General features: G+C 62.0%; 1 protein-coding gene across 1 annotated transcript; it reads right to left on the bottom strand.

Annotated features, from left to right (window-relative positions):
* Positions 1-377: 377 nt before the first annotated feature.
* Positions 378-19,375, bottom strand: NCS1 (neuronal calcium sensor 1). The gene is made up of 7 exons (XM_075716487.1): positions 19,312-19,375; positions 4,030-4,054; positions 2,073-2,211; positions 1,496-1,574; positions 1,268-1,356; positions 871-948; positions 378-476 (listed from the first exon to the last, which is right to left on the bottom strand). The coding sequence occupies exons 1-7, from the start codon at positions 19,373-19,375 to the stop codon at positions 378-380; spliced, it is 573 nt and encodes a 190-aa protein (XP_075572602.1).
* Between the last annotated feature and the right edge of the window lie 3,452 nt (positions 19,376-22,827).

Below are 22,827 nucleotides of genomic sequence, written 5' to 3'. Positions count from 1 at the left end.
AAGATATAATATAAATAAACCAGTTAATATAATATCTCTCTGGAGCATCCCCATGCCCTCAGCATGCCAGCTGCCTCCCTGCCTACTCTGCAGCCACAGCCGCAGGCAAACGCCTGCCAGCTGGGTGGCTTGGACCGTGTCCTCGTGGGCTGTGGTCCTGGGGTGCTCCGTGGGATGGGGGGGACTTGGAGAAACCCATTGGTATGGGAGCAACATCCCGCCCCAGCTGGGTTTGGGGGGATGCCCATGCTTTGATGCTTCAGCAGATGAGAACCAGCCGCCCGCCCCCGGGGAAGGTGGGAATGGCATCGGGTGGGTGGGAGATGGGGCACCCCCCGGCCCCCCCGCGCTGCACTCACCGCCGCTCAGCCCCGGGACTATACGAGCCCATCGTAGAGGGAGAGCGCCTGCACGATGGAGGGGTCGGCCTTGGAGCCCTCCTGAAACTCCTGCAGCGTCAGCTTCCCGTCCGCATTCTGCAAAACACTCCCGTCGCGGTGCCGCTTCGTCCCGGCGAGGGAGACGCCAAGCACCCCGGGACCAAGCACCCCGGGGCCCCGGCACCACCCACACCATCCCACACAGCCGCCCGGGTCCCCCCACTGCCGTAGACTTGGTTTCCCCATCAAACCACCCACGCCTGCAGCCAGGGGGGAATGCCATGGAGGGTGCAGTGCCAGCTCGGGGGCCCTGAAATGGATACGGGAATCCCGGAGGGATGCAGGGGTCTGCAGCGAGCCCAGCGGCAGCTGAGACCTTGTGTTCACAGGGGAAGGAGGTACCTGCAAGAGCCGAGACGCGGCGAAGGGGCCCACAACTACCTCCTAAACCCCTTGGCCCCAGGCAAAAAAACCACTCCAGCATCCTCACCTTGTCCATCATGGCGAAAATCCGATCCACCCTCTTCTCCGGCGTGTTCTCCTCCTCAGGAAGCTCCACCGTGTTTCCCTGCGGTGGCAGGACGGGACCCGGTCACGCGCCCGTTTGCGCCCTGCCTGGACGGTGCTCCCGAGCCAGGACGCACGTTTCGCCCCTGCCCCTCCCCGCATCAGGACAGGGCGCAGGGGGCCGGCATTCATGCCAGAGCCGTCCTCAGCGCCCAGATCCAGACCCTGCCCAGGCCACAACCCCCTCCCGAAAAAGCCCACGGAGGGAATCGGGGTGTTCAGCATCCTCTCCGCAGCCCCCCTGCCTGCAGAGCCGGGCTCCAGCCCAGCGGGGACCCCCAGGGGCTGCTTGTCCTGCACCCCCCCCCGGTGCCGCTTACCACCATCTGATAAATGGCATCCACAATGTCCAGCATCTCGTTCCTTGTGATGTACCCGTCGTTGTCCAGGTCGTACAGCTTAAACGCCCCTGCAAGCCAGAGCAACGCCGAGGGGCTGGGGACTGCGGGCCCCCCCCTCACCGGACAGACACCCCGTCGCCGCCCCCGTGCCACCCCCCGTCCCCCTCGCAGGGCTGAGCCCACCGGCGTCCCGCGGGGAGCACTTACACCTCAGCTTCTCGTCCAGCGTCCCCCGGGAGGTGACCGACAGTGCCTGGATGAACTCCGAAAACTCGATCCTCCCATCCTGGGGGGGGGGGAAGGAGGGGGTAAGGGTGCCGCTGCCACCCCCGCCCTGCAAAGTCCTCCCTGCCCGTGCGTGCCCAGCGTCGGGTGCTCTTAGGGGGCACATCCGAAAAGGCAAAGGGGAGAGAGGAGTGATGCACATTTATCCCCAGCAGCGTGATCCGGCTGCTGTGCCCAGCCCACTGGCGAGCATCCCAGCGGGAGCGACTCCGGAGCGTGGAGGGCACCGCGCGGGTGGGCTTTTGTAAGTGGCACCAAAACGTCGCATTTCTCCTCTCTCGCTTGCCACTTCATCGCCTTTTCCCACGTGACTCTCATCGACTAAAATAAGCGTGGGGGCTCGCTCGCTACAGCTGCGCCGCTTTAATTTCACGCCCCAGGAAGCACTGGAATATTTTGCTCCGCCGGCACCGCGCAGCTGCGTTAATGAACCTGTCCCACCAGCACCAGGGGCCCAGCCCCAATCCCCCCGGGCCATGCCCCCGGCTCGCAGACTTACTTTGTTCTCATCGAAGACATTGAAAACAAAGGTGGCAAATTTGGTTGGGTCGCCGAAGGGGAAGAACTGCTTATAGATCTTCTGAAAGCCGGCCGCATCGAGCTGCCCGCTGGGGCAGTCCTTGATAAAGCCCTTGTACCTGTGGAGGAAGGGCAGAGGATGGGCACCAGGAGGGTCTCCCACTGAACGCAGCCCCCCAAGCCCTGCGGAGCCGGGATGGGGCTCTCCCCGGTGCTGCCGTGGGCTGGAGCCAGGAAGGTCCCCGGGCGCTCCCTGTGCTGCTCCCATCACCCGCCCGCAACCTCCCAGCCCCGCGGGACGAGGTCCCCGCGGGCACTGCAGCCAGGGCGGCAGCGGGGAGAGCCTGGAGGAGCAGCGAGCGGAGCCCACCGCGCTGCTCCAACCCCGCTGCGAGCCCACAAGTGGCAACCAAGCCACAACCAGGCTCCTGGTGAACGTTGTCCAGGACCTGGGAGGGGACGGGGACCCGCTGCCTGGCCAGGAGCACCCGGAAAAGTCTTTTAAACCTCCTTTAAAATAAAAAGCCCCCTGCACAGAGTCACCTCCCGCCAGCACGGCCATGCTGCAGGCGGAGGTGCCGGGGCAGGCGATGCCTCGCTCGGCCCTGAAGCCATCACGGGGCCAGCAGGAGAGTGCTCATATCCCTTGCTCAGAACTTTGGATGCACGTGGCTCTGGAGCAAGAAGCTGCAAACAGAAAGCTTTACCCAAAGGCCAGAGCTCCCCTTCCCCTCCGCCGCTGCAGCATGGCCCCGCTACGTCAGGCGCATCCGACCGGCTCTCCGGAGGTGGCCGGGAAAGCTCCCCCCGCGTCGCTGCAGCACTGCGGGGGAGCGACTCGCGATCGACCGCAACCCCACAGGTGATCTGCAGCCCCCCACTCGGCACGCACGTGCTGCAGCCATGCCCTGATAAAAACCAACAGCACGGTGGCCTGAAGCACCCGGGGCAGCTGAGGCTCCGCGACGGCATTTTTTGCACAATCCCAAGTGAAAGCTGCTGGAGGAGCTGGGGGGCACAGCGTGGTTACTGCATCCTCGGAGTGGCACGGCCCAGGGCATCTCCCAAACCCCATCGGCGCTTTAAACACCCCCAAAGCCCTTGGTCCCAGCTCCGGGCTGGACCTGGATGCTGCAAAGTGCCACCCTGGAGGGTGCAGGGGAAAGGGCTCGCCGGCTCCGTGGGTGCGGGGACCACACGGGAACAACACAGGGAGCACGCAGGGTGCGTGAGCATTATGCAACGCATCGCCCAAATCTGTCAGGCGCCCGCTGCAGCGGGCCGAGGGCTGGAGGAGGAGGGGAAGGGGGTGGCGAGGTGGGAAACCGAAGTGCCGGTGACATGGTTTTCACGCTGCTGCAGCTATGACTCATCTCGAGGGGGGAAGGATGAGAGAAGGAGATAAAGAAAGCAAACCTTGACTGGTGGGATAGGAAGATGAAAGGGAAGCAGTGGCTTTTCTAGGGCGTCACGTTTGGTGGGGCAGAGGGGATGGGGTGAGAGCGTGCTGCCAGCAAGGCACTGCACCCCTGGCCCCTGCCAGCCTCTGCGGGCCCCAGTGCAAATGGGGACACACTGGGACAGCGCCGGCCTCCCACGGCCAGCAGCTGGACAGTCCCCACGTCCCCGCTCCCCTCGGCCACCCATATGGGGAGGGAAGAGGTGAGAGGGAGCGGGCACCATCCCACACAGGCGGCCGAGAGCGCTGGAGCCAAGCCCCACCGTGCACCGTGCATGACGTGTGGAAGGAAAAGAACCCTCTATTTTCCGGTCTCCCCTCTATGAGCTAACACCTGCACCCCAAAAGAGGTGCACCCTCCTGCACCCCTTGCCCTGCACGGCTGGCGGGGTCGCTGAGCACTGCCAGCTCCCGCCCTGTCGCCCGCCAGCCCCGCGCCCCGGCAGCTCACCGCCACGCCGCCGCGCCGGACACTCACCACTGCTGCACCTCCTTCTCCGTAACTGCAAGAGAAAACAGGAGAAAAGAGAAGAAGAAAAGAAAAAGGCATTTAGCGCTTTCCCAGTGACGGCTGCTCTTCTGCACCTCACCTGAGTGACTTCCCTGGGGGTATGCCCCAGGGCTCGCTCGCTCCACGCGCTGCCACGTGTTACCCGCATGCAAGCGGCTGCCTTCGAGGCACAGCCTGCGCTAGCCCGGGTGCTCCATGGGGCCGGGACTGCGGGTGCTGGGGCCCCTCCAGCCCCAAAACCAGGGAGCCCACCAAGATGTTTTGCTCCCTGCCAGGGGAGTGCAGCACCATTGCTGCAAGATGCTATGGACCATGCAAGGGCCGGGCTGGTTCATGCCTGGGGAGGATCCAGCCCTGTCCTTCCACCTCCCCAGAGCCAAAACATCCCTGGAAACATCTGGTGAAACATCTGCCCGGAGGCAGCGTGGGGAAGGCACCCGCCCGTCCCTGACACCAACACACCGAACATGGGCACGGGCACAGCCCCAGGACCGGCATCCCCCCAGGCACCACCTCTGAACTATGCGGAGAAACATTGTCAAACCCATGCCAGGGCCCCAGGAAGCTTTACCGGGCTCCAGAGAAACCCCAAAAATGTGACAAGCTAGAAAATGGCAAGTGTTGGCAACCCTGACTGTCCCCAGCCCAGGGACAGCTGCTGAGATCACAGATGTCCCCAGCAGAGGAAAAGCTCCGATGGGATGCGGGATGTCGGGGAGCCTGATGGGGCGGGGGTCTGGTGCCCGTCCCCATGCGTCCCGCTGCAGGAGCGGTGCCTGGCCGGCATGCCAGCGGGGAGCCCGGTGCCAGCAGCGGGTGCAGGGGGAACGGCCTCATTAGTCATTTCCATTGCATCGTGCATCTAAATAATAATAAAAAAGCAATAGGTCTGAAACGTGCTGGGATAATGAGGCGGAGTGGAGATGTGTCAATGTGCAAATGCATGATAAAAATAGAGACCCAAGACACATCAACAGATGCCAATTACCTTGGATGGCAAATAAAAGAAAGCAATTTTCCATCAGAAAGATTTATAAGGTGCCTGGCAGAAGGCGCAGGCCGCAGAAGGTGAGGGCTGGCAGGCGGCAGCAGTGGGGTGCCAGGAGGGCGCACGCCGGCCCCCACCTCGCAGCCGGCTGGGTGCTGGCTCCCGCGTACCCGTGGGCAGGAATCGCTGCATCCAAGGCTGTTCCCACAGGAGGTCCCTCCATCCCAGCTCGGGGACCGCTGGAGGGACAGAGCCTGCAAACCCCCCGGGAAGGGCTCGACGTGGGGCAGAGAGGCCGCCAGCCTCTCCCCCTGTCTCCCCAGGGAGCTGGCAAAGGGCTGCAGCGGCCGTGCCAGGACCAGCCGTGCCGGGAGGGCAGCAGCTCCCGCCGTACTGCCCCGGGATGCCTACAGACCGCAGCACCCGGGGACGGAGCGGGGAGGCAGGTAGAGGGATGCTCGGCACCCAGGCTGAAGGACACGGGTGTCTTTGGCAGCGCTGGAGGAGGGATTTGGAGGGTTGTTTTGGCAGGGCTGTCTGGCAGGAGGAGAGCAAACAGGGGAAAGGACAGAGGTCTCCTGGCAGGAGGGAGCCAGGAGGGACACGCTGTGTCCAGCAGCAGAGCTGGGGCGGGCAAAAACAGTCGTGCCGGTCCCAAAGGATTCCCCATCCCAAAAAAAAAGAGGGTTGCACAGAAGCATCCTTCCAAAAGAGAGATGCTGAGTGACATCTCTCACAGAAACGGGCTTCCCTGCACACATTCCCCACAAGCATGGAGACAGCAGCCAGGACCGCCCCCCGCCGAGGATGCCCGGGGGATGCCCCAGGCACCAGCTCTGCAGCCCGGATCGCCCGCAGGCACTGATGAAGGCGGGTGGGAGGAGGAGGAGGAGGAGGGTGAATGGCAGGACTTTGGGCAGCCCTCGGGGCAGGCGAAAGGGGCAATGGCAGCAGCCCAGGGCTGTGGTAGGGGCTCGGCTCAGCCCCTCCGGGCGAATCGCCTTCTGCTCTCTCTCTCGTTTGGCTGTGTTTCCCCCAACGTGCTATTTTGGGCCTGGGAGCTGCCTTTCAACTCCACCAGGAAACAATTAAGAAATTTGTGCTTTTTTTAGTACAGGAGAAATGCTGGTAACGACACGTTCGAGCTGGGGCGGGAGGGGAGGGACGGAGCCGGCTCCCCTCGTGCCTGCAGGAGGGATGCGTGATGCTCCCAGGAGAGGCTGTTCCGATGGAGGGGACTCTCCACGTGCCAGCCTGAAAACTGGCACGGGGCTCCCAAGGTGGGATTTGTTAATGTGCATCCCTGGAACGGGCCCACGCAAAGCCCCATCCCTCCTCCAGCGCACTGGCACCCGTGCCCTTCCTCCTGCCCCGGGTGCGAGGGGAAGCTGCGGGGTTTGCGCTGGGGCGGGAATGCAGGCCCCATCTCCCAGCCCCTGGAAAACCACCCACCGCTGGGTGCATCCCTCCACTGCCACCAAATCTTCCCTCTCCCCAGGGAAGTGTTCCCAGTGCAAGGAAACACCACGGGGCCCCAGGGCCAGTGTCGCTGCGGCCGGGCGAGCTGGGGTTGCGCGGGTACCTGCCTCCCCGCATCTCTAGTTACGGATCTGAGACAGGCGATGACTTCGCGGCTGCCACTTCCCAGCCGCTCCGACCTCGCCGGGTGTCGACACTCTGAGTGGCACCGATTAGGGATGCTAACACCCATCCCCGCAGCAGGGACCCACAGCCTTGGGGACACGCCGCTCTCCTGGCTGGGCTGAGCCACCTGTCCTGGGGCTGGGGCCAGGGGACACACGCAGGGGCAGAGCTGTCCCTCCGCTCTCCCCGATCCATCCTCTGCAGCTCCCCGGCATGCAGAGCCCAGCCAAGCTCACAGAAAGTACCTGCGCGGCGGCGGCGGCTGCTGCATTTCCCTCCCCTGGCATCGATTACGGCGCGGTGCTGAGCCGATGCAAATCAATTTGCAGCGATATAAACCTCAGTCAGGTTTGACACCGAACGCTCAAGGACAAGGGGATGACCCGCAGCAGCCCCGCTGCAGCATCCCACCGGAGCAGGGCTGGCTCCCTCGCCGTGCCGCTGCTGAGCCGGGGCTGCGGCTGGGCTCAGCTGCCGTGCCACGCTCCCCAGGGACCGCCACCGCCATTCCCGCAGCCGCTACGGGGATGGCTATAAATAGCACACGTAGCAGCTTGTTAGCGGATGCAACGTGCCCCAGGATCCTTGGGGATGAAAGGTGCTAAGTGAAGGCAGGGTATTAGCATTCGTTAGGAACCGCAACGCTGGAAGAGGCATCGCCGAGCTGGGAGCCCCGGCTACGCACCGCAGATGCCCTCCCGTATGTACAATGCCGCTCGGCAGCTCGTGCCGGCAGCATCTTTGTTTGAGCTGCTCTTAGCAAAGCGCAGGGAAATGCGGAGCGCAGGGCTCGCGCCGCAGGCAGGAGCAGGCAGCAGGGGCAGGCAGCAGGAGCAAGCAGCCCAGAGCGGCGCAGGAGCTGCCCCGCACGGCCGAGCCGCAGCCGCCGGCTCTCGCTGCCCCTTCGCAGCGCCCGTCGGTCCCTCCCCGCTCCCACCTCAGCTGGGAGGAAGGCTTCGGCCACGCTTTTCACGCAGCACAGAGGAGCAGAGACTGCCCGGTGGGGCTGCGCTGCAAGCAGCCCCCAGCCCCCTCCTCCCAGCTACCGCTACCCAAAAACCCCCAACCCTCTACCCCCACCTTTCCATCAATCCCCAACGGCACAGGCGAGGACTGACAGCTCCGTCACCACCCGCCCTTCGCGTGCCCCCTCTCTTCCCACCACCCAGCTGCCACTGCAGCAAGAAACAGCTCTGGTTAATCAGTGCTCAAGCCTGTTAATTTGTGTTTTCCAGGCAGCAAGGAGAGGAGGGACCTGGGACTGCGAATCCCCATCCATCCCCCTGCCCGTGGGGGAGCTGGCTGCTCGCTGGACCGCGGCGGGGACAGAGCGGCAATAAGGAGTGCGGGAGAGGTGGCCAAATTCGGAACGGTTTGGGGACCCCTCGCCGCAGTGGGATGCATGAGGTGACACGATGCTGCAGCCCCACGGGGCTTTTTTTGTGCTGCCCTCCCGTTCTGCAGCCACCCCCTCCCCTGTTTGCGCTAGGGCAGGGGCTGAGCCACAGCCGCAGGGCCGGATCCTGAGCGGGAGCGTGCACGCTCAGCCTTGCCCCCCATGTGCCACGGCCACGGCGCAGGTCTGTCCTCGGGTGGGCTCGGGCTCCCAAAGGCTCGGCAAGCACCGTCCCCGCGCAGCAGCCAGCGGGGAGTCTCTGCCGAGCCCTGGCACGTCCCCCCTCGCTCCAGCCGCTACAACAGCACCTTGATCCCGTGGGGCCACGGGCACCGCCGCCTTACCAGGGAAACCAGGGTTAATTATTTCCAGGCACAGAGCGGTTCCCCCGCCGCGGCAGGGCACTCCTGCTCTGCCAGGCCGTTGGCTCCACCACCAACCCACGGGCAACTGGCCCGGCATCACCCGCCGAGGCATGGTGGTGGTGGTCCTGCGGCATTTATTTGCCCCAGGGACTCGCTGTGGCTCCTTCCTGGGGTCCCCACATGTCCCAGCACATCCCAGTCTGGGGCAGCCACCACACTGCCCCGCACTGGGGCTCCCGTCCAGGTTTGGGGCTGCCTAAACCTGCTGCGGATGCTCAGCGCAGCGCCAAACGAGGGCGAATTGGGCACCCATGTGCGTGCAGAGTGGGCACCCCCACGTGAGCAAAGTGGGTGCTCAGGTGTGAATTAATGGGGCACTCATGCATGCGCTACCTGGGCACCCATGTCTGTGCTAGGTGGGCACTCATGCAAAAATAAATTGGGTGATCATGCATGGACTAATTGGGCACTCGTGCGTAAACTATTTGGGCGCTTCTGGGTGAACTAATTGGGTGCTCATGCATGATTTCATTGGGTGCTCATGCATGAACCAGCTGGGTGCTCATGCATAAATTTTTTGGGCACTCATGAATTTATCAGGCGCTCATGCACGGAGTAATTGAGCACCCACGCGTAAATTCACTGGGCACCCCTGTGTGAACTAATTGGGCACTCGTGTAAATTAGTGTAATTAGCAGATAACACACTTGTGTGTGTGCTAATTGGGCAGTCATGGATCAGGTGCTCATGCATAAATTAATTGGACACTCAGGCATGAACTGATTTGGGGCACATGCACCAATTAATTGGGCACCCATGCGTCAACTAACAGGGTGCTCAGGCATGGACCAGTGCGCGATCCAGCGCAAATTAACTGGGCACCCATGCATAAATCAACCGGGTGCTCACATGTAAATTAATTGCGTGCTCATGTGTGTATTAATTGGGTGCTCATGCGTGAACTTATTGGGTGCTGATGCAGAAATGACTGGGGTGCTCATGCATGAACTCATCGGTCCCTCACGCGTAAAATACCACGCTGCTCCGGGGTGAACCCCGCGCACCCTGCAATTTATGCCCGACACACTCCACCCCTTGCCTCTGCGAAACACATATTTAAGAATTGTCTGAACATGAATCTGTTACAAACTCCACTTTCAACATCATCACAATGTTAATATTCACCAATTATGAGCTCCCCGCTCCCTCCCCGCCGAGCGGGCGACGGGGCTCAGCAGCGTGTGCATGCGCTCGCTCGGATTTCACTCCTTGCCCCTGGGACCCAGATTTGGGGGTCAGCATCACAGCCCGAACAAACACCCACCGCAGAATTAGCCCTTGGTCCCCACAGAGCGACCACGGGGCTCAGCCCAGCAGTCCGAACGGATACTCGGTGCGGACTTCACACCTTGCTCCGGCAATCCCGGAGCCGGGAAGGTCAGCACAGATGGACCCCTCTCCAGCACCGGCCCCCAGCCCCGCAGAGTGGGTTACCTGGCGTAACCGCCTCGTAACCTGAGCGGTCATTACCAATTTCAGGCCTCGTCCCTACAAAACACGTAGCCAAGAACAGGGCAGGAGCTCAAGCTGTGGGAGGTACCGATGATTGCAGTAGCTGTGGGGCTTCATCCAGCCCCGAAATGGGCGCCGGGCAGCACCCGCTTGGTGCAGCACCCACTTGGTGCAGCATGGGCATCTCCCCGCGGGGAGAGGAAAGGTGCCCTGCGGTCAGGACCCACCGCGTGCCGGGGCTCTCTGGGACGCTCTCCGGCAGCCTGGGCTGTTGGGTGGCTTTATGCCAGCCGGGGAGGAGGGAAGTACCCACTGGCCCCCGGGGACGGCTGGAGCGTGGGCACGAGACTCCCACAGCAACACACTCCCCCAGCTCCGGCACCAAACCCCCGGCATGGAGCCCAGTGCCTGTGGGAGCTGCACTTGGGGAGGGGGGGGGAGAAGGGTGAAAACACCCCCCAGGGACCATCCATCACCCTGTCTTGGGGCACGTCAGAGCTCACCTGGGTCCCCATTCGACGACGGTTAACTTTTAAGACACGCCGCACGTCAGTACTTTGGAAATTTGGATTGTTTGGCCCCGACAACTCGGGTCTCATTAAAAGTCGGGTTTAAATAACCCATGTCCTGGTTAAACATTACAGAGCGCACCATCCTCCTGCCCTCTGTTGGGGCTCGGCCCCAGCTTGGGGCTACCAGACCGCCACGGGGCTGGAGCTTGCTCCTGCCCCCGGGCCGGCGCAGGGCTAGCTTGAGGGAAGCAGTGTTAAAACACGACCCCAGCAAAACCCGACTGCAGCACCGGGGTCGCCCCCCATGAAAAGAACCACGGCCGGAGCCTGCCCGACGACATTTTCTTTTACCCCCGGAGATGACCCACAGCAGCTTGCCCAAAGCACCGCGCCCCCACCTCAGCCCCGCGCACCCCAGCAGTGCCCGGCCCCCGCTCCCGGCTGCATCGCCCATGCACTGGGGGCGTCCCCGTGCGGGGACCCACCCTCGCAGCACCCCACCGCAAAGGGATGTCGGAGCAGCCTCACCGCGCGGGCACCGCCGCAGCTGGAGCTGCCTACCTGTCGGAGCGCGACGTCCCCATCCCAGCTCGCCCTTCTCCCCGCACACTGGCCCAGTTTGGCTTCTCTCCCCATCAGACACAGACATCGCCAGCATCATGGCAGGTCTGGGAGCCTCCGAGACGTTCGGAGCACAAGCCCGACGCTGTTATTGGTGTCATTTGTTACTGCTGATACACGAAGCAATTCGGGGAGAGAACCGCGTGTGCATTTGGCACTCTTCTTGCCAGCGGTTGCCATTAGTGGTCTGTCTTGCTCCCAGACTGGATAAACAGGTCCATGAGGCAGCTCTGTTCTCATCTCCCCCGGGGCTGGTACCAACAGGAAAGCCAATATGCAGTTAAAATCCTTTTTAGACTTTATTAAATATTTAAGGGCCCGACATTAGGCTTTGGAAATTGGGTTCAGGGAAAAAGCAGCAGTCGCTCTTTGCAGCAAAGGCAGCAGAGGAAGGGCAAAGGACAGTGCCTTCGTTTGGGAATTAATGAATCAGACTGAAACACACCCACAGCAGGAGCTGGTGGCTGCGGCAGGTCTGTCCTGGGCTGGATTTAATCCCGGCTTCCCCATGAGCGGATGCAGCGATGCCCTACAGCGGGGCAGAGCACCCCCAGTGCTGCCGGGAGCAGGGATGGAGCAGCCCCCCTGCCCTGGCCAGGCGGGGACAGCTGTGTCCTGCCCCCCTGCTCAATCCTCCCCTTGGCTACGGGGATTTGGGCATGGCCTGGCGCTCCAAGGTGCTGTCCTCAACCCACAGAGCAGTTGCTGACCCGAGCAGAGGAGAAAACTTCCCTCCGGACCCAGCGCGGGCAGGGGAAGGGAAGTTTCTGTGACTCAGCCATCAGACCCTGGAGCCAAGGTCAGGAGGACGCTGCAGGGCAAAGCCTCGCTGGCAGCGGGGCTGCCTCTGCCCCCTCCCCGTCTCGCCTGCAGGGATGGGGCTGCGCCAAGGGCTGCCGAGGCGGAGGGTGCTGGAGGCACCGAACACCCGCTCCTCCCTAGGGCATCTCCATGGGGTCCGGCCATCAATCAGGAGACGCTGGAGAAAGACAGGTGGACAAAGCACAGGCAGCCCTCCCTCCACGTAGAAACCAAAAACGTGCCTTGAAGGGAGAACAACGTGCAGGAGGTGTGGGAAGCGAGCCCCGTGCAGGCACCGCCGGGCTGGGGAACCTGCAGCAGCGGCCACCAAGCAACCCCAGTGACGGTCACCATGCCTCGGGCTGAGCACCCCCGGCCACCCCTGCCCTCCGGCAGGCAGGGCAGGCACGGGTGCAGGGCACAGACCCTGGCTCCCTTTCCCATCCAGCTCCCTAGCAGACCCGGGAGGCTGAGGAGGGGAGGGAGGAACAAAGCAACCCCACAAATGTCACCCCGATAACGGAGCGAGCGCGTCCGCGGGCTCCTCCCTGAAGCAGCCGCTTCCTTTGATGCCTTCAGAGCTTCTTGTTTCACAACCTTAATTATAGCGGCAGCAGCAAAGGTCAGGAGAGTGGTTAAGCAGATCCATTAACATGTCAGGGGATAAATGAAATGTGATTCTTCTGATGTCTGAGCAGCAGCAGGCAGTGGCGCGAGCGCGGCCGGCAGGGATGGCTGCTCCGCTCTGCCGCAGAGGGAGCCCGAGGGGCCCTTGCTCACGTCTTCCCCTTCCCACCCTGGCACTGCAAGCACCTCCCAGGGACCGCAGGGAGACCCCAAAACTTGCTTCTGATACCCCAAAACTTGCTTGGCTTGCATTTACCCGCGGAGCACCAGGTCCGTGCACACACGGGATACTCAGACATGAGATTTGCTGGGAGCAGGTTGAGGTCTCCCTGGGGAAGGGGCTGGAGACGCCCTCCGGACCACCACAGCCCTCCGGAGGCAGCACATCAAGGTCCCCATCAAGCTCGCAGTGAACCTGCACTGCAGCTGCCACCTTCACGGCTCTGGGTTACACGTGGCTGCAGTAAAAACAGGCCCCAAACAAAAGCCAGCCCCTGGGCACCCCTCCGGTGTGTCCTGCCCATCGCCCTCCCCGGGGACCCCGCTGGGATGGCAGACCCGCTCCGCTCCCCTCTCCCCAGCGCATCTCCAAGGCGCTTGGGCGGGTGCTCTCCTCCTTCCCCCAAAACTTGCCTTTTGGGCTCCTGCAAATCCTGTTACAGGCTGAGAGCACTCGGAGCAGGCAGGCACGCTCGCCGGGTCAACCAGCCAGCAGCCGCCCGGCCTCAGCTTTACACGCCGGGCGTGCTCCCACCTTGGCATCCCGGTGCCCCTCTGCCAGGAACAGGTCCCACGGGGCTCCCACCCCGGGGTGGGATCCTGCCCACCAGCTCTCCGCCCACGGCTGTGCAGGCAGCCCCAAAACGGGCGCTGGTAAGGGCCGAGCGGAGCCAAGGGGTACGGGGCTGGTGCCGCAGAGGTGGGCGCAGGCAGCTGCCAGACGCAGGCAGGGAGCTGCGTTTCAGCCCGGCTTCGCGGCTCCACGCCTTAGGTATTTCACCCAGCATTTGCTGCCGGGGGATAACGGGTCCGTAACCTCCTGGCCCCGCTTTCTGCCGGATGAGCAACAGGAGGGATTTCAACATGAACCAACCTGGCAGAGAAATCCAGCGCCCAGGGCCAAACACTTCGGAGGCTAAAAATAAACCAGCAGCGGGAAGCCACCGAGGTCCCTCCTCTGCTCCGCCTGCCCCTCCGCTCCTGCCCACCACCCTGGCCAGCACATTTCCCCGGCACTGGGGCAGCACGACGGAGCAAAGCCCCAACCCAGTGCCCCCAGCGAGGAACTGACCCATTTTCCTGGCTGAAAACTGCTGCAATTGGAGAATTTTCTTTCCTTTCCTGCAGAATTCAACCCACCACTACGTACCCCTGTAACTACCAATCAATATGTTTGTAGTTTGCTCTTAAACTAATGCCCGTTAATTCAATGCATTACTGTCGAGCAACAGAGGCAATTTTGCAGCTTATTGTAAAAGAGCAGAAAACGATGATGCCAGAGTGACTTTAAAATCCACAAAACAGATCACAGTGGGTAGGACGCGGTTCTTGGGAAAAGAGCATCTTCCTCTCCCCGCGCCCACTCTGCAGCCCGGGCCTCCCAGCGCCATGGGCGTCATTTTGGCACCCTCGCCGCAGCTCCCACGCCTTCACTGGAGCCTTGCTGTGGCCTCCGGAGCACTGGGACCATGGTCCTGACCCTGCGCCCAGTCTCAGCAGCGATGCTGCTGCACCTACACGGCTCCGACAGCACCGGATTGCACGGCTATTGCAGCTGGCAATAAAAAAAATACAGTGTCAGTAGTTCTGGACACGGGCAATAGCAATGAAAAGTGAACCCTGAAATCCAATGCCCCCGCAAATGACTAACAAAAAGAGCTACAATGTGCTCTTCTGAAACAACCGTATATTTTTCAGCCTGTTCCATGATTTTAAGGGTTGCCGATGCTGTAGCTGGGAGCGCTGCTGCAAGCAGGGATACTCAGCACTGCATTTCTCCCCCAGTCTCTCTACCGGGAGTCCACGTCAAAGTCATTTCCACCCACGACGCATATTCCGCACCCACAACTGCACACGTGCACTTTACACAACTTTACGCAGGCTGCAGGGAGCAGCGATACCCCAGGACCTTCATAAATCTCCAGCTTAGCAGAACCCTTTGACCACAGCCCCACAAGGCTCTTAAGCACAATCCCAAATCCCGCCGCGGCCCTGAGCCACAAGCACCTGGCCCAAGTTAAGCCCAGGCTTAAATCCCCCCTAAAGAGGGGCCGGCAGACGCGATCCAGGGAGGACGGTGCTTCCTTCAAGTCTCGGGCGTTAACACCTCCTGGGACAAAACACCCGGCGGCCAAAACTGCGCCTCGAAGCTACCTCAACGAGGCATCGGGCAGATTAATAAATTAATGATTATAAAGCACTTTAAGAGCTTTTGGATGAAAGGCTCTATGGAAGTACAAGGAATTACATAATTTATTATTCATTATTATTATCACTTAGCGCTGGCTTCTCCCGCACGCTCCTATATGGCACCAGCCTGGCCCCTGAGGAAGGTTAAATCCTCGCCCCGCAGCCAGGCTCTCCCCGCCAGCGCCGCTCCAGTGCCTGGCAGATGGGTGAGCTTGGCACTGCCAGATACTCCTGGGCACTCAGGTGCCCGGAGATGCTGAAAGGCACACGGTGATGGGTCCAAACCAACAGGACTTGGGCAGCCAGCGCTTCGAAGAAGCCCTCGCGTGTCCTTCTGCGCCTTTAGGTGTCCAAGTGCCATTAAAATCTGGCCCCCGGCACTGTAAGTCAGGAGCAGAGTGGGGAGGGGAGCCAAGAGACGAGGTTTCCGGGCTCCTGTCCTTCTGTGTTCGGTTCCCGGCAGGACCCAGGACAACCTGCTCTGAATACCTGCAGTGAAATAATTCTTGCATCTCGTGGAGGCCCCTGATGACAACCCTGCAGCATCCCCGGCACGACCACCGTGCCCGCAACGGCCCTGGCACGCGAGTGGTCCCACGCTCCTCTCCCGGCTGCTCCCACCGACTGCGTGTCCCAAGGTTGCTGCGACTGAGGCAGGGCCAGAGAAACCCCACAAACAGGAGATGGTGAGACCAGAGGGGACAGCGGCTGGGGGACGCAAGAAGTCGCCAGGTGCAGGAAAAGCACTGAGGGGACACGGCACAGGCTGCGGGTCCTGCGTGTCCCACAGACGTGATAAACCTGTACAAAAGCCACGTGGGGCGGAGAGAGGGAGTGAAGTCTCCCCATCCTGCCGATCCCAACAGAACCAAGAAGGGGCTTTTTGTTATTTGCTTCGTTTTCTTTTGAAATCACACAAACAGAAAATGATGCAACGGAAGGAAAACCCATCATGAGAGAAACCCTTCGTGTACTGCTCACACTGCCACGGAAACCTCCCCGGGATAAAAGCGGGTCCCCCGTCATTAGCTGCCAATTACGGGGTCCCGGAGACATCTGCCCAGATGTGCTGTAACAGCAGCCGAACAGCCCCACGCATGAGGCAGGGCCAGCGCCCGCTCGGTAACGTGGCAGCCAGCACGCGGGAAGGGCAGCCACGCACCGGGGATGCTCTTCGAAGGATGGTCATGGACGTTCTGCCACAAAGGTGCCGAAATACCACAGTGCTGTGGAGTGAAACTTTTCCCAAGCAGACCCCCAGAAATCCTTGAGTATGCCACGGATCTGTGGCTACGACCGTCCCCTGCTCCAGCTGGTCCACTAGCCACGGCACAGGGGTCCGGATCGGTCTCTCCCACTGCGCTCGGCGCAACCCTGCCCGCCTACCTGCACCTTCTCTGCCTGGATTCCCCGAGAGGCAGAAGGAAATTAGTATCTTTCCAATCTCCCAGGGTCTGAAGATAAATCAGAGGCTCTCAGACGTGCCTGGGAGGGCCCTGTGAAGTGCTTCGCCAGACAAGGGAACGCGCGCTTTCCTTGACAGCTGCAGAAAAGGGGCAGAAACACTCAGCAAAAGTAATTAATCCCAGAGACGAGAGGTGGAACGAGCAGAGATCAACAAACAGAGCCTGGTATTAGCAACGGCTCTCCCTGACAGGCATCACACCGCCGGCCGCGCGTTGCCAGGGCACGTTGGGATGCTGCAGCGGGCTGCGGCCACGCGAAGGGCCACGTGCTGCCCCGTGGCACGGCTGCCTGGGCACTGCTGCCTCACCTGCACAGGTACATGGGTCTGGTGCACCTCAAAAAAGAGGTGGCAAGCGGCCTGGAGCAGGCAGGCAAAACCCCAGGCAGGCCGGGAACTCATTGAGGGAGCGACCAGAGGACAGGAGTCTTTTTTGGAGGGGGTGTGGTGGAAAGGGGAGGGCACCCAAGAGAGAGGAGCAGAAAGTTGGGTACAAAGTGATGCAAAAGGCAATGACCCTCTGCTGGCCTCATCCAGCAAAAGAGACGTCCCCATGCCCGCAGACGATGGTTTCACCAGCGCTGTGTTTGTCTGCTGGTAAGACACAGGGCATCACTGCCCGTGTGCCCCGCCATCACCCCACGGGGTCGGCACCTCCCCCGCGCAGAGAGGAGGCACCCCAGGGGTGCAGAAAGCCCAGCACGCAGGAGATCATCAGCAGACGAGGCTGTGCCAGGGCCAGATCTTTTCCCAGATCCCTCTCCACCGGAGATCGGATGGTCGCAGCGGCTGCAAACCCAGCGGGCAATCGCAGCACGGCAATCCCAAGCACAGACACAGGCTGGGCGGAGAACAGATTGACAACAGGCCTGAGGAGAAGGACTCGGGGGTGTTGGTTGATGAGAAGCTTGTCATGACCCGGCAACGTGTGCTTGCAGCCCAGAAAGCCAACCGTGTCCTGGGCTGCATCAAAAGAAGCGTGACCCGCAGGTCGAGGGAGGGGATTCTCCCCCTCTACTCTGCTCTCTGGAGCACTGTGTTCAGCTCTGGGGCCCCCAACATAAGGACATGGACCTGTTGGAGCGGGTCCAGAGGAGGGCCATGAAGATGATCCGAGGGCTGGAGCACCTCTCCTATGAAGACAGGCTGAGAGAGTTGGGGTTGTTCAGCCTGGAGAAGAGAAGGCTCCAGGGAGACCTTACAGCAGCCTTCCAGTACCTGAAGGAGGCCCACAGGAAAGCTGGAGAGGGGCTTTTTGCAAGGGCATGTAGTGACAGGACAAGGGGTAATGGCTTTAAACTGAAAGAGGGTAGATTGAGATGAGATATAAGGAAGAAATTCTTCACTCTGAGGGTGGTGAGCCACTGGAACAGGTTGCCCAGACAAGATGTGGATGCTCCATCCCTGGAAGTGTTCAAGGCCGGGTTGGATGGGGCTTTGAGCAACCTGGTCTAGTGGCAGGTGTCCCTGCCCATGGCAGGGGGGTTGGAACTAGGTGATCTTTAAGGTCCCTTCCAACCCAAACCATTCTATGATTCTATGAATAACGGTACCTGGCCCAGCGCGGCTGCACCCGCCCTGGGTCACAGCTGCAGCAGCCGGGGTCTGCGCCCAGCTGACACTGCCATTCACTGTTTCTTCTCCCCGAGCCACTTCGAGGAAGCCCAGCCAGGGTACCCCAACCCCTCCTACCATCACTCACGGTTTGCCTATGTGGACATGCCCCCCGCAACCTGCCCTCCTCCTGCCTGCTCCTGGCTATGCCTCGATGAGAGAGCAACCCCGCGTGTAGGGTTGTGCAATGCACCAGTATTGCCTCTTCTCCATATGGGAGAACTTGCTGCATCCTAAGCTATTGCCTTTTTGGGTAAGCGCTGCCGTGGGACTGCAGCAATGACAGCGGGGAGAGCTCGCAGGTCTGCTACACGTTAGCAATTCTCTGGTGAAGCAAAGAAGAAATATCTCCAAGCTGCAAGCAGAGAGGCAAACTTGAGCCACCAAAGCCTTTGTTTCCTTTGTGCATCCTTCAGAAAAAAAAAAAACCAACTGATTTTGCTAAAACTGGATGGCTCAGGCACCAGCCACGTTAATAAGATTACGGCGGAGGTTCAGACGGGAAAGCCACTCACTTAGAAAATCAGGTTATTAAACTGATACCGAGATACTCGTAGAAAAATACCAAACTCTCCGGTGCCGGGCTCTTCTCTCCACTTCAGAGCATAACAACAAAGGAAAGCCCTCCAACTAAAGCACCCAAACTTTGAAAGCCACCCAGACGGTTTGGCTCGCCGTTTAGGGAGAAGCTGCCCGGCTCCAGGGAAGCGGCGCGGGGAGGACAACCACCACGGCCAGTGCCTGGGTACCCGCCGGCGGCGAAACCCCGGGGCCAGGCAGCCCGGGGAGAGGGGATGCTCGGGGCAGGGGCGGGAGGGGGTCAGGAGAAAGGGGGATGGCTCCGGGTGGGCGCAGCGGGCGGGCAGGATGCGGCCCTCGTCCCACAGTTAGGGAAGGCGCGGAAATAGGCCACGGAGAATTGTTGTTATAAGAAAACAGAGTGTTTCTCTGGCTCTCTACCCCTCTCCTCGTCTCTGCTGCTTTGTGGGTTTTTGGTTTTTTTTTTCTTCCCTCCTCCCAGGCTAATCCCTGAATTCTTGCAACAAAGCCCGGCCGAGCCTGCGCCCTCCCCTGGGGAACGGCCCCGGCAGCGCCGATGCCCGCAGAAATCCCAGCTCGCCGCTCCAAACGCCGGGACGAGCCGCGGGGAGGAGGCCGGGGCCGGCGCCGCGTCCCAGGGGGGCCCGGGGACCCCAGCAGCCCCCCCCGGGGCCGCGGCGGCAGCGTCCCCGCCGCGCAGCCCCCCGGCCCGCAGCCCCGCCGTGCCCCCCGCCGCAGCAGGCCCGGTCACTCACAGTACGTTTTCCTGGTCAGCTCCTCCACAACTTCAGGCTTTAACTTGCTGTTGGATTTCCCCATGGTGGACGGCAGCGCCGTCAGCCCCGGCAAAGCGCGCAGCGCCGGCTCGCCCGCCGCCTCCCGGCCTCACTGCGGGGGCATGGAGGGACGGGGGGGCCGCGGTGCCTCGGTGGCAGCTCCCGGCCGGGCTACATCCCGCGGAGGGGCCGGGCAGCGCCGCGCAGCACAGCCGGGAGGGGGGGTACGGGGTGCGGGGGGGGGGGGGGGGTGTCTTTGTTGCCGGGGCTTGGCCGCAAAGCCGAGCGGCGCGGCGCTGCAGGGCCGCCCTGCGTGTGCGTGTCCGTGCGTGTCCGTGTGTGTGCGTGTGTCCGTGCGTGGCCCTGGCGACACGCACCCTCCCCGCCCTCCTCCGCCGCCCGGCGCGGAGCGGCCGCGGCCGCGCTGCGGGGCGCTGCGGAGGCGCGGAGGGGCGGGGGGCTCCGCCCCGCGCTGCGGGAATGGGGGGGGGGGGCGAGGGGGGCTCCGGCATGGCCTCACCGCCCCAAACCGTGGGGGTCCCGGGTGGGAGGGGGAACGCTGAGCGGGGATGCCCTCCCCCCCGCCGGAGCCGCTCCGCAAGGAAAATGCGGAGCAAAATGTCGGGAGGGGGGAAGGGGGGCGATGCTCAGCTGGGGTCCTGGCAAGGCCTCCCGTCGCTGGAGATTGGGGTCCTGCCCGGGGGGCCGATGGGCAGCGGGGGGATGGGGAGGGAGGGGAGCCTGCGGTGGGAACACGCAGCCTGGAGCAAGGCTGAGCTCAGGGCCTGGGGGGCCGGGGGTGACCTTGGGGGGACACCATCCCCTCGGGTTGGGACACCATCCCCTTCAGGGGGACACCATCCCCTTGGGTTGGGACACCATCCCCTTCGGTGGGACACCATCCCCTTGGGTTAGGACACCATCCCCTTCAGGGGGACACCATCCCCTTGGGTTGGGACACCATCCCCTTCGGTGGGACACCATCCCCTTGGGTTGGGACACCATTCCCTTCGGTGGGACACCATCCCCTTCAGTGGGACACCATCCCCTTCGGTGGGACACCATCCCCTTCGGTGGGACACCATCCCCTTGGGTTGGGACACCATCCCCTTCAGGGGGACACCATCCCCTTGGGTTGGGACACCATCCCCTTCAGGGGGACACCATCCCCTTGGGTTGGGACACCATCCCCTTCGGTGGGACACCATCCCCTTGCGTTGGGACACCATCCCCTCGGGTTGGGACACCATCCCCTTCGGTGGGACACCATCCCCTCGGGTTGGGACACCATCCCCTTCAGTGGGACACCATCCCCTCAGGTTGGGACACCATCCCCTTCAGGGGGACACCATCCCCTCGGGTTGGGACACCATCCCCTTCGGTGGGACACCATCCCCTCGGGTTGGGACACCATCCCCTTCGGTGGGACACCATCCCCTCGGGTTGGGACACCATCCCCTTCGGTGGGACACCATCCCCTTCAGGGGGACACCATCCCCTTCAGGGGGACACCATCCCCTTCGGTGGGACACCATCCCCTCGGGTTGGGACACCATCCCCTTCGGTGGGACACCATCCCCTTGGGTTGGGACACCATCCCCTTCGGTGGGACACCATCCCCTTGGGTTAGGACACCATCCCCTTCAGGGGGACACCATCCCCTTGGGTTGGGACACCATCCCCTTCGGTGGGACACTATCCCCTTGGGTTGGGACACCATCCCCTTCGGTGGGACACCATCCCCTCGGGTTGGGACACCCTCCCCTTCAGTGGGACACCATCCCCTTGGGTTGGGACACCATCCCCTTCGGTGGGACACCATCCCCTTGGGTTGGGACACCATCCCCTTCGGTGGGACACCATCCCCTTGCGTTGGGACACCATCCCCTTCGGTGGGACACCATCCCCTCGGGTTGGGACACCATCCCCTTCGGTGGGACACCATCCCCTTCAGGGGGACACCATCCCCTCGGGTTGGGACACCATCCCCTTCGGTGGGACACCATCCCCTCGGGTTGGGACACCATCCCCTTCAGTGGGACACCATCCCCTCAGGTTGGGACACCATCCCCTTCAGGGGGACACCATCCCCTCGGGTTGGGACACCATCCCCTTCGGTGGGACACCATCCCCTCGGGTTGGGACACCATCCCCTTCGGTGGGACACCATCCCCTCGGGTTGGGACACCATCCCCTTCGGTGGGACACCATCCCCTTCAGGGGGACACCATCCCCTTCAGGGGGACACCATCCCCTTCGGTGGGACACCATCCCCTCGGGTTGGGACACCATCCCCTTCGGTGGGACACCATCCCCTTGGGTTGGGACACCATCCCCTTGGGTTGGGACACCATCCCCTTCGGTGGGACACCATCCCCTTGGGTTAGGACACCATCCCCTTCAGGGGGACACCATCCCCTTGGGTTGGGACACCATCCCCTTCGGTGGGACACTATCCCCTTGGGTTGGGACACCATCCCCTTCGGTGGGACACCATCCCCTCGGGTTGGGACACCCTCCCCTTCAGGGGGACACCATCCCCTTGGGTTGGGACACCATCCCCTTCGGTGGGACACCATCCCCTTCGGTGGGACACCATCCCCTTGGGTTGGGACACCATCCCCTTCAGTGGGACACCATCCCCTTCGGCGGCAGGCACATCTTCCAACCCCTGGCTGCCCCCAGCCAAGGGCAGGTCTGTGCCTCTCACCCCAGGATCCTCAGGGCTGTTGTGAACCCTTGTTCACTCTCTGCAACGTGCATATAGGCACCGAGTTCAATCCCTTCAAAAAGCCCACGGATTCAACCTACAGCAGGTTTGCGGCACAGCCAGGAAACCGTACAAGTGCTAAAGGCAGCGGCACTCAGCTCTTTTCCACCTCAAAACCATGCAGGGCTTTATGCCTCTACAAAAGCTCTCTGTGCACACATTCATTAGCTGTACCGATGCACACGATAAATACAGTTTTCTTCCCGCCTGTGTTGCAATGAAGGCCCCGCTGGAGCTGCCCGGACATGCCTGCACTTCTGTGGTAGCAGCCAAGGAGGGAAAAACACTGCGCTCGGATACAGTAAAACCCGTCTGCAAGGCTGCAGAGAGCACAACACAAAACACACGGCGTATTTGCAAAGGTGACAAGGAGCACAGCTGATGCAGCGCTGGTCTCTGTGCCTTTTTTTTTTTTCTCATTAGCAAAGGGTTCCCTGACGCTTCTCCAGGGACACATTCCCGAGGTAGATGTTTCTAAAATACATAGTCCTCTATTACCCAGCCTTCCACAAATGAGCTCATTAAAGCAGAAGAGTATAAAAACACCACCACCGCATCCCAGCTCAGGCACCCGGCAGCAGCACACCCCGGGGAGGTGTCGTCCACAGGAGGAACGGCGCTGAGCGCCGGGGGATTTGCAGCACACGGCTGTGAGAACGCTGCGAAGCTCGTGTCTTCCCTCCAGCATCCCTCCCAGTAGCCACCAATATTTGCACGGCTTTTAG

Source organism: Pelecanus crispus, chromosome 9, assembly GCF_030463565.1.
Source record: "Pelecanus crispus isolate bPelCri1 chromosome 9, bPelCri1.pri, whole genome shotgun sequence".
Classification (NCBI taxonomy): Eukaryota; Metazoa; Chordata; class Aves; order Pelecaniformes; family Pelecanidae; genus Pelecanus; species Pelecanus crispus.
The sequence above is the reverse complement of the archived record's forward strand: the minus strand, read 5'-3'. Positions and strand labels throughout refer to the sequence as shown.